The 11,407-nt window shown below is 53.0% G+C and overlaps 4 protein-coding genes across 4 annotated transcripts; 2 read left to right on the forward strand and 2 right to left on the reverse strand.

Annotated features, from left to right (window-relative positions):
• Nucleotides 1–450: 450 nt before the first annotated feature.
• A1O1_01157 (DNA polymerase kappa subunit) lies at nt 451–2,532 on the reverse strand (the record flags this gene model as incomplete). The annotated part of the gene is made up of 1 exon (XM_007722070.1): nt 451–2,532. One exon carries the CDS (start codon nt 2,530–2,532, stop codon nt 451–453), a length of 2,082 nt encoding a protein of 693 aa, XP_007720260.1.
• Nucleotides 2,533–3,135: 603 nt separating this feature from the next.
• On the forward strand, nt 3,136–5,184 carry A1O1_01158 (uncharacterized protein; the record flags this gene model as incomplete). Its single annotated transcript, XM_007722071.1, has 1 exon — nt 3,136–5,184. One exon carries the CDS (start codon nt 3,136–3,138, stop codon nt 5,182–5,184), a length of 2,049 nt encoding a protein of 682 aa, XP_007720261.1.
• An 807-nt stretch (nt 5,185–5,991) lies between these two features.
• Nucleotides 5,992–7,647, reverse strand: A1O1_01159 (uncharacterized protein; the record flags this gene model as incomplete). The annotated part of the gene is made up of 2 exons (XM_007722072.1): nt 5,992–6,171; nt 6,277–7,647. The coding sequence occupies 2 exons, from the start codon at nt 7,645–7,647 to the stop codon at nt 5,992–5,994; spliced, it is 1,551 nt and encodes a 516-aa protein (XP_007720262.1).
• Nucleotides 7,648–8,762: 1,115 nt separating this feature from the next.
• A1O1_01160 (farnesyl-diphosphate farnesyltransferase) lies at nt 8,763–10,347 on the forward strand (the record flags this gene model as incomplete). Its single annotated transcript, XM_007722073.1, has 3 exons — nt 8,763–8,830; nt 8,885–10,148; nt 10,198–10,347. The coding sequence occupies 3 exons, from the start codon at nt 8,763–8,765 to the stop codon at nt 10,345–10,347; spliced, it is 1,482 nt and encodes a 493-aa protein (XP_007720263.1).
• Nucleotides 10,348–11,407: the final 1,060 nt, after the last annotated feature.

The following is an 11,407-nucleotide window of genomic DNA, read 5'->3' on the forward strand; positions in this document are numbered from 1 at the left end:
TGTATGGAACAGGGGAAATCTTGCATGGTGGTTACCCTGAGGCTTCGGGAGATTGTTTGAGTGCATTGCGTGGCGCAATATATGAGGAAGGTGATTTGCGGCCGAAGTGCATAGAATCAAGGATTTTGTTGATTGTCTTGGAACAGACCCTGTTCAGGGAGTCTAGGAGGATGTTTATATACCTACGGTAGGTATCACAATGTGGGCATTGGCTGTATAGAGTAATACAGTCAAAACACTTATTTCGGGGGAGGCATCGAGGGCAGATCTATGCCCAGCCACCGATGAAAGAAAGGACACAACTTTATATGCTGTACATTCACCGTTTCTCATTGTGGAAAGAAAGACATTTCCTTCCTCCACTTGACGTTACTCTATATTTCGTACCTTCTTCAATCCAATAGAAGAAGTTGTCGCTAAGCTACGCCATGTTGAGGTGCAACGAACCGCTCACGTAAAGAACAATCTCTTCTGCTTCCGGCCACCGACAGCATCACAATTGGCAGACATGCTGCTCATGGCAGCAGCCTTCCTTTTGACCTTCGTGCCACTTGCGGAGTGAGGCCTCGTCGGCAACCCGTGTCCAATAGCAGCTCCGCCTCCAGCTCCAGTAATCTCGGGAGAGATGCGACCGGGGTCCGTCGACGCCTCAACTTCCGCTACAGCCTCCTTGATGGTCTGTCGCGAGAGGCAGAGGTCAATGTGGCTGTTGAAGTCGCGGTCGTTGGCCGGTTGAGGGAGCTGGCAGATAGGACAATCCCACCGCTGCTCTGACACGTCTTTTCTAGGTGGCGTGGTGCCTTGGCTGCGCGGCCGCGAAAGTTTTGCGGGAGAGTTGGGTTCGCTGCCGTACTTGTATCGGCCAAAGGGCTCGTGCCAGTCCACCGTTGAGGTCTGTGCCGCGACCTGGTCGAACGAGGATTGGTCTTGGGTTTGTTGTTCCTGACTGAGACGTTCCATCTCGTTCATTTCTTCTTGCCTCTCCTGGCGAGCGGCCTCTTCGAATTCGGAGTCTGGCCAAACCTCCCACTGTCCAGCATCGGTGTCGGTGTCGGTGGACTTCTCACCGGAAGAGCTGTTGGTCAACCTGCGGCGGAAGAAGTCGGTGCTCTCTTTCTTCGTACTGACGAGATGGGTGCACCGCAGGCCCAGCAGCCGCAGTCGGAACTCTGGTATCTCCTTTTCAAGTTTGGTCAGCATCGGTAGACTGTAGTTGTACAGGTCTTCTGCACGATGCACCGCCTTTGGCGGCACGACTTGCCGAGTGAAAACCTCGTACGTGTGCAGTTTCACTTTCAAGACCAGAGTCCTCCCCTTCACATTCACACGCGCCATGTCTTTCTCCAACTCTTCGGCCGTATGTCGCAGTTTCTCCCGGAGTTCTTGTTTACTGCTGATGTCGCGGAACGTGGATTCGGTGCCGACGCTTTTCCGCTCGTATTCATCCGCTGGCTGTACAGCTGTCCGCCCGAGGCCTAGAGAAGTTTGCATCAGAAATTGGAATGCCTTCTCGCCGAACAGCCTCTGGAGGTATCCACGATACGCATAGATGTCTCCACAGGTCTTGATCCCGATCGCATCCAGTTCTCGCTCGAACACGCGTCCTACGCCGTTGACTTTCCGCACTGGCAGTGCCGATATGAAGGACATGACGGCGTTGCGATCGTTCGGGATGCGGAACTGCCCGTTCGGTTTGTTCTTGTTCGAGCATATCTTGGCCAGCTTTGCGTTCGGTGCGATGCCGGCGGATATTGTGATCTGGCACTTCTCGTGAACCTCTCTCCGGAGCTGCTCTACGGCGGCCTCTGGGTCGATATCGTGGGAGATGCAATATTCGGTGATATTCAAGTATGCCTCGTCGATACTGGCGCTTTCGAAGCGAGGATCATATTCGGCCAGGATCGCCCTCACCTCTTTCGCCTTGGCCGTGTACTTGTCGAAATTCATGGGTAGACAGATCAACTGCGGACAGAGCTTCTTCGCCACAAAGCCGGCCATGGCACTGCGACAACCGTATTTCCGAGCCTCATAGTTGCAGGTGGTCAAGACACCGACCCCCACGGCCATGGGAACGTTTTTGAGTTCTGGTCGATCGATTTCTTCCACCGCGGCATAGAACGCATCGCAGTCAATGTGGACGACATACTGTGAAAGGTCTCGTGACAATTCAAGGGATGCAATGTAATCGTCCGCACGACGAAGGTCAGCCCTCAAGTCGATTTTCTCCAGTTGAGCCTTCTGTCGCAGAATCCGTTCAATCTTTGTTGTCAAATTCTTGTCCTTGGCCTCTTCATTGCTGAAGAATTTCGAGCCCTTGGAGGCTTCGTAGATTATCTCAGACACCTTCTTTTGATCCACTGCATCTTGCCCGGCTTTCGTCAAGGACGGACCGAGGAGGTGATGTTTGAGGGAATGATGTTGGGATGCCTGGGGACCGGCCGCTTCGGCATTGTTTGGCGTTTCTGCGACTCCGCTGGCAGCTGTGTGTTCGACATCTTGAAGCAAGATATCGTCTGCATCACTCACGGTCATCGCAGCAGGGATATGGCGGTCAACATGGTGCCTTTACACACATGACTAGTGTGGGAGTTGTGGGATGGTGAGTTGATGGAAGATGGAATGACGCGGGGAGCCGTTTTGAAACCGTAATGAGCGCGGTTGGACGCGTCAAAGAAGCCGTTATACGGGTCATCGAGTAGTGTCAGTTATCTCGTGTTTAGAGGGACAGTGGTAGATAGTAGTAGGTACTAATAAGTGGTTACAACTAATCCCAGTGAGGCAGTCTGCTTTTAATTAGCTGTACACAGTAGTTGATACCAGATGGTGATGCAAACATCGAGGTCCCTACCACTCACTCACTCACTCACTCACTCACTCATCGCAGCCCGTGCACCCCGGCTTCTCGAACATCTTCTTGTTGACATCCCACAATTCTACCTAGTCTTGGACTTCTCTACTTCTCCCATCCCCTCCCCCTCCCCCCCGAATATGATCACCCTCATCACCTCGCCAGCTGCCCGCCGCCGTCGACAATGGTAGTCTCCTGGCACCGATTCACTACCCGTCGCTGTCATGCGAGAGCGAAATCCGCCACAACAACCTCCAGCTCGATCTCGAAGATCACCGCTCCCGACTATGCCGACAGATAAACAACCGAAAACACACCCCTCCAAACCACTCACGCCTGCCCTGAGTTCGAATTTCCGCCATGTCAGACCCCCGTTGACCCCGAGAGTACTGGGCTCTGCCCACTCATCGCCCACCTTGTCTACACGCCGGGAGCCTTTCGTGAGGTCCAAATCCCCAGGGAAGTCCGATCAACCGACAACCCCTTTGAATGTTAATATCACGCCTCGCTCAGGAGCGAGGCTATCACGGATCGGTACCGAGTCCCCCTCGACTCCGGTTTCGTTAAAAGATGCCAACAATGGCGCACCCTCAAGCGGAGGCGCTCGAAAAGAGGCTCTCAAACCTGGTACGGGTCAATCACAAGGACTGGGCATTAGCACTGCAAAGACGATGGCTAGTGCAGGGACACCGGTGGTGACGGTTCACAGGAGAATCTCCGCTACAAAGAGCATGGTAGAGAGCGACAAAGGCACATCTGCGAAGTTCTTCCATGCCAACGATGCCAAATCCTCCGTCGGGTCTCCGAGCATGGATGGAGGGCCTCGCTTTCCGCCCGGTCGAGGCTACTTTTTCGTCGACTCGCCGACGTTGCTAAATAGCGAGGCCGGTCTGTCATTGACAGGACCGAACACTGCAAGCGAGGATACGAATCGTGATGATAAATTCTTCCGGGCCGACGACATTCCACAACATGCTGCCCCGAAACCTTCCACACTGCCTCAAATATCGACAACAGGAGCAGGAAGTCGGCCAGCTATATCAAAAGGATATCCTCAAGAAGTGGAAAATCGGTCAGATCATCCGAGTCCGCCTCAGTCTCCAAACCGTATCCGCAGACCGCTTGTTGCGACGCCATCATCGCCACGAAAGCTTCAACCAGGTCAAAACACGTCTCCTCCAGCACCGCCCAGACCGACCCCAGACCGACCAAAGAGCGCAGCAGGCTCGTCGGTGTCTCCTGTCTCTAGTCACCAAGGAGGACATAGGAAGTCTATCAGCTCAGCCTCACTGAATGGCGCGCCTGTCAGAAGAATGAGTGGCCAGCAGACAGAACGTCCGCAGCCTCTGGAGCTCCGGCTTGCACCCTCAGGCTCTCCGCGGATTGCCACCACCCTGCTCTCTTCTGACATAGTAAGCCCTAGGTCTGCGAGTTTGGCTTCCACCAATACCGTGCCGACATCCATCACGAGTGATGTGGATTGCTCCGAAACTACGAAATCGATGATCGCGTCGGCCAGCGCTTCGAATACTGCCGCAGACCAAGCAATATCTCCCAACCAGCCCCAAAACGATGATGCTGCCAATGCACGTCGCGACCGGAAAGTTCTCGATCTGGAGATATCGAACTCATCTTTGTTGGCCATCAATAAGACCTTGGAGCGCGAACTGCGAAAGCAAAGCGGTGAGCTTCGGAGATATCGACGTCTGTCCCGGTCCGGACGGTTGTCTCTGGCGTCAACCACAAGGACAGCCTCAGGCCAGTCTGCCTACAGCCTCGACACTGTCGCCGAGCTCGACGGGGAGGAACCAGGGCTCTCCGACCTCGAGCCAGAGAGTGACATGGATGATCTCGATGACGAGGATGAATCGCTCGTGTCCAATGACTCCAGTTCTTTCGCAAGCCCGACGTCTCGAGCAAGACAACGTGCCAGAGACGAGAAGCGATTACTGCTTGATCTTTCCAAACATCAACAGATCCTCCTCGATTCCCAGAAACTCAGCCAGAGTATCAAGCGTTGCCTCACCTGTACTGAAGAGCTCATCCGCGACGGCAACCGAGCGCTGGATTATAAGGTAGGGATTGGCGATGTCAAATTGGGAGGACGAGTCTTGCATGACGAGGAACTCGATGAACGAGGCTTTGAGCATGGGGCCGGAGAACAAGGCGGTAGGCAGGGACTTCTGAGCCCAGGCCTGGCCAAGGCCAACCTTGACATGGCTCAAGACCTTGTTGACCCTATAGGCCTGCCCACGAGCGAGTCGAAAGGCCTTGCTCTTCTGCAAGAGATTACAGACAAGATGGATCCCGCCGTTGACGGCAGGGAAGCGGATTAGAGCTCTCTCCTGGGGTCGGCCTTTTTGACTGCAGTCTCGACACTAGTCACCCCTCCCCTTTACGATGTTATGACCAAGGTGCATTGGTTGGCGAAAGAAGAAACACCCCAATTGGGGGTTTTTTTGTTTTTCTGGTACAGTCGGATATGCTCGGCGTTGGCGAACCGAGAGTCTGCGTGATATTCGGCATCGGAACGTCTCTTCGAGAATGTCACCTACCGACTTGTCTTTGGTTTCATATGTTCTTGTTTTGTGCACATGATACCCATAATAGCGAGGATGTTATTTGGTTCTGCCGCACCAGGACTCGGGGCGGAAAGGAGATTCCGAGAAGAGATACTTGGCTGTCAGTTGGTTGGTGGTCTTTACCAAAGGCCAGGAACAGAGAAAGAGTAGATTGTTATACGGTGACTTGGGCACGAAGTGGTTGGTTCATAGAGAAGAAAGGCAGATGCTGGGCGAGACACACCAGCACACATCTATTTGTACAGCTTGAACAATGGACGAGCTTCCCGCGCGTGGAAATGGAAATCTTGAAGAGCAAGACTACATTGGCAAGAATCTCGACTTGGTATCAAACAAAAAAAAAAGAGAACTCTTGAACAAACGCTGTATCGTGCCCCTCCCTTCCCAAGTGCAAATTCCCAACTTATGAGCCCGATCGCGCTGTCGTAGTTGTGGAGATGATTACGTGCTAGAAGGAACAGAGACGAGACGGCATGGCCATGAAAGCCACAGCTGACCGACCGGGTACGCACCCAAAGCAAAAAGCCCTTGCCCTTTGCCGGAATAGAGGAGGGACTGACTCTAGGAGGCCGGTGTCGCCGAGGGAGACTCTTTGCGCTTGTGATCGTGGCCGAGGCCATGGTGGTGTTTGTGGTCCTTATTTTTCTCCTTGTCCTTCTTCTTCTCCTGCTTCTTCATGGATTCGGCCATGAGCTGCTCAAAGGCCATAAAGTCGCCTTCTTCGTCTGGGTCACGTTGGGCCTAGAGATGGCAAACACGTTAGTTCTCTGAACATTTCTCTTTAAAGTATGATGTTGGAGATGGCTCTTCGGGGGAGAAGAGTGAAGAGTCGCACTGGCAACTCACCTGTTGGAAAATCGTGCCCATCAGCACCAGGGCCTGGGCACGCTCGATCCGCTTCTCGAGCTTGACGGTCTTATCGTTCAAGATCTTGTCGCAGACGTCGCGCAGCACACTCTGGATCTCGAACTTGGAGCCTCTCCACGCGGCGGCCAGGATCTTGCCCGTCACTTTGCGCTCGTACTCGGCCTTCTTCTCGTCCGTCCAGTCGGCGCCGCCCTTCTCTTCCATTTTGGCCATCTCTTCCATCGTCAGCTGCGCGTCGATGGCGGTCGAGATCGTGGTCCACGTCTCCTTGGCCAGGGTGCCCTTGTCCTTCAGGCGCGAGAAGAAGCCGGAGATGCCGAGGAACTTCTGGGACTTGAGGAACGACGTGGCTTTCTGGAGGTACGTCTGGCCGACGGCGTGCAGGATTTCAATTCCGAACGATTCCATCTTGAGGTTCTCGACCTCGAGTTTCGTCTTTTCTTGGAACGCCCGGGTCACGTCCGGGTTCTTGTCCGTTTCGGTCCATACGCTGATGCGGTCGATCAGCTTCTTCGCAAGGGTGTTGACTCGTTCTTCTCGCTGTTTCCGCCTTTCCCGCTCATACGCCTCGAGCTTCTCGCGCTGTTCTTTGGTCAGCCCGCCCTTCTTTTTCTTCTTCTGCAGGTCCTTCTCCTCCTGCGTCAATCCGGCCGCGTCCATGCGAGCATCTTCCTCGGATCGATCCATGATGGCTTGTTGGCCGAGATATCTTCTTTGCGGAGTGCTGGTCCCTGAAGACCTGGCGGTGGCGGCGGCGGATGTGGATGTGGATGCATCTTCTCCTGCAACATACGGTGATGGTGGATGAGGTGAGGTTGTGGTTGAGCCGGTGCGTGTTTCTGCTGTAGCAGAACTAGTTGATCGCCCGGGTCCCGGCTCTGCCGCCTTCGCGCTGAGACCCTCCGCGGTCGCCGCTGTGGCCTCCTTCTCCTTTTCGTCGTGGATGTTCAGCTTCTCCTCGGCGTTCCGGGCCAGCTCTTCCTCCTCCATCTGCTCCATCGTGACATCCATCGTGTGCGTCAGATCCTTCAGCAGTGTCAGTTCGCCAATCAGGTCGACGAACGCGTCCCCGCCAAAGATCATGCTGAAGAACTCCGATGGATCCTCAAACCCTTGACTGGGCATGGCTTTGTCCTTGCCATATTTGTCGTAGGCTGCCCGCGTTTCCTTGTTCGATAACACTTGGTATGCCTCGCCGACGGCCTGGAACCGGGCGTGCGCGGTCTCATCGCCGGGGTTTTTGTCGGGATGCGTGGTGATGGCCAACTTTCTGTAGGCCTTTTTGATCTCCAGCTCTGACGCGTCGGGCTTGACGCCCAGAATGTCGTAGTATGATGTGTCGACGACCATGATCGGAGCGGTCCAACTGGAATCAACAAATCTCCGGCTACGTCCGTGTCGTTCCCTCGCTTGCTCGAGAACGTGATCGTGCCACGAACAACCCTCTGCTCTTCTTAAAGTAGCTGCTTAGAAACCCGCGCGTCGATTGGAAAGGATACCGTTGTTTTGGGTTTTGGGTGACGGGGTCAAGCTGACGCCAATCCCACGATTCTTGAATGGATTCGTGGACGGATCGGATACCGTGGAAGCTCACACTGGCACTCGCGGCCGGGGGAGAAGATGGAAATATAGAGGGGTTGGCTTGGAAAATGGTCAGACGAGAGTATCAATGTCGAAGCGGGTGAGATGCGAGCGTGGTGGGTGATGAAGATTTGTGGCAGCCTTGAGCCGCGTGCGCCCGTTGCAGGGGAATAATGTCATATAGTAATCTCAATCGACACGGTGAAGTCATAGGCCGCAGGCAAATCGTGGAGTTTGCGCTTTTTTCATGTGTCCAAGGGATTTATTTTTATCACAGCCACCACCAGCCACACTGCGATTTACCAACTTGAAGAGCCTAAATTGCTGTCTGCTAGGTACTCGGTTTACACGTAACCTGTACTGTGTGCTCTGTACTAGTATAGTACTACTCGGCAGCCAATTGCAACCATTCAACAAACAGCCGAAAACTATGGGCGGCGAATAGGCGGCGGACTACGGATTAGGCTGCTCCAAGAGGATCTTCTAGGCATCCCCTAGGCACCCTAGGTATGAACTTGGGCTTATCGGGCCCCCTTCTGCTGCCTCCTTAGCCTCTGGGTAGTCCCTAGGACTCTGCAGCAGCCAGGGATTTATTTCTCTTGCTTCCTTCCAAGCTTGGCCGAGAATCCGAGGAACATGAACTCGAATTAATCGTGCCACCCGGTTGCTCCAATCTCCACACGTCCACACAACTTCCTGACTCTTGCACGCTGCGACAATGAACTGAGAAGGGAGTCGCTCACCTTCAACTGTACCTTCTCTTGCCATTCATTCTGTCAAATTCACTCCAGATCATTCGTTCATTCCTCGCCCCGGCTGAATAGCCTCGGTACCGCCCAAACGCCATATAAATCATTTCGAATACCGCTTGAATCACCTTCACAATGCCCAAAGCCACGGAGATTCTGTACTATTTGGTGCATTTTCAGGAGTTGCGCTCAATTGTTCAATGGTGAGTCCAGTCCGGGCGGGATACAGATGACGACCATCAGCTCACGCCTTGCAGGAAAGTGTGGCACAACCCTGTCCATGAGCGAAACGAGTCGACGGAGACGGAGGCTGCTAAGATCTGTTTCGAGTATCTAGACAAGACCAGTCGGAGTTTCAGTGCTGTCATTAAAGAACTACACCCCGAACTCCTGTTACCGATCTGCCTCTTCTATTTAGTGCTTCGCGGCCTGGACACCATTGAAGATGACACCTCGATTCCTGCGACGACCAAAGAGCCCCTGCTGCGGAATTTCCATGCGAACCTCGAAGTCGATGGCTGGCATTTCGATGGTAACAGGCCTGAAGAAAAGGACCGTGATCTGTTGGTGAATTTCAGATACATTATCGAAGAATTCAAAAAAACAAAGCCTGCGTACAGAGAAGTCATAAAAGATATCACGCAGAAGATGGGAAATGGAATGGCGGACTATTGCTTGAATGCTGAATTTAATGAAGTCGGAGTCAACACCGTGGCAGAATACGACCTTTATTGCTATTATGTGGCGGGTCTTGTTGGGGAAGGATTGACCCGAATCTTTGTGGAAAGCAAATTCGCCAATCCGGGCCTTCTGGAGAGACCTCAGCTGCACAAATCGATGGGGCTCTTCCTGCAAAAGGTCAATATCATCCGAGACATCCGCGAAGACTTTGACGACAAGCGCAAATTCTGGCCTAGAGAGATCTGGTCGAAATACGTCGACCGGTTCGAAGACTTGTTCAAGCCGGAAAACAAAGAGAAGGCGCTGAGCTGCCAGACGCATATGATCCTCAATGCGCTTGAACATGCCGACGACTGCCTCTTCTACCTGGCTGGGCTGAAGGAGCAGAGTGTGTTCAATTTCTGTGCCATCCCACAATCCATGGCTATTGCCACACTGGATCTTTGCTTCAGGAATTACGCCATGTTCCAACGCAACATCAAGATCACCAAGGGCGAAGCATGCCAACTCATGATCGAATCGACACAGAATCTGCAGGTGGTAACGCAGGTGTTTCGGAAACATTTACATTCCATCCGCAAGAAGAACCGACCACAAGATCCCAATTTCTTGAAGATCAGCATCGTGTGTGGAAAGGTGGAAAAGTTTATTGAAACCATATTCCCATCCCAGAAGGTGGACGAGATCCTGGCCAAGGCTCGGGCTGACGAGAGTCGTGCAGCTCTTGCAGCTATTGCAGCAAAGGGGGAGACGGCGAGAGAAGCGGACAACAACAGAAAAGACACCCTGTTCTTATTTGCTGCAGTATTGTTGATGATGTTGGTCATGTCAGGGTCTATGGTGAGCACCACAGTCCTCCTAGTCAGAGCATGACACTAACAAGACGCAGCTATTCCTTGCTTGGCTCCTGGGGGCTCGATTCGATGTGGGCCTTGAAGAGCTGAAAAAGACCTGGAGTCTGTTGACCAACGGAACTTTTCTTCAAGCATCGGGTCCGACGCAACCTGCACCGCATTCCAGTGGCCATGGTGAGCTATAACATGGCGATCTCGATATCATAATATGGCGCTTCGAAAATCTGTATAGTAATGCCAATCAGACCACATGTGTTGGCTGTCGCCACAAACAATCGCTGCAGACGGACTTGCTGTGAGAAGCGCCGCCGTTCCAGAATTGCCTTTTGCCTTATGTCCCTCTTGAATCAAGCACGGATGTCAAATTGCAACTCAGCCTCTCTCATTGACTGTTGTTGTGCCGAAGATGTGCTGAAATTGACCCTTATGATGCTCGAAACTGACAATTGACAGGCCTGAGAGGAGCCTCTGTGAAGTGTCTTGTTACTTTCGAGCATACACTCTACTGCTCTCGTTTTTTAAACCTGCTTTCCCTTCTTGAAAGCGGCAGCACTCATTTGTTATCATCGACGCTCTGCAGTAGCGCTGACTGCCATATGTTCGAAACCTCCCAGATGGGTTACGGAGGGCGAGGAGCTTCCCTGGCATTGCAGCAGCTGCGCCAGCATATTGTAGTAGCATCAACCTAATCGTGTACAGAAGAGTAGATGTTGTGTCACAAACAGGACGTCACCTTGCAGGCAACACACAGCGTTGAATGTAGTGACACAATGAAATCCAACTTTTATCCGCTCCATCAACAAAAGGAGACTGACGCCGGCCACTGCTTGCATAACAGAGGATGAGAGATCTAGGAGAATATGCGGAGAGGAAGTTCAGGGTGTCAGTCGGACGGTCTGTGTGGTTCAGCCTGAAAGAATCAATCCTCTGGCATTGGACGGTTTCCATCTTGTGGTTAGTAGCGCATTGCCAGTGCTCTGCGCGGCCCGAGCCCGCAGGCCAGGCCCGAATTGCGGATGGTCGAACCACACGCTGTATAAGATTTGCGGACTCGCCTGACGCGGATGGAGTTTGGATGGATGGACAAAACATTGCCAGTGATTAGACAGGTCGAGAGGCTGCAAATCGAGGTACAAAGTATTCGATCGAGGTGGACAGGGAGAGAACACGCATCGTTCCTCCTCTGTGTACAGGTATTGTGACTCTAGGCGACGTCATACATCTCCTGCCGTCCTCAATCCCCTG

This window comes from Capronia coronata, assembly GCF_000585585.1.
Source record: "Capronia coronata CBS 617.96 chromosome Unknown acBCG-supercont1.1, whole genome shotgun sequence".
NCBI lineage: Eukaryota > Fungi > Ascomycota > Eurotiomycetes > Chaetothyriales > Herpotrichiellaceae > Capronia > Capronia coronata.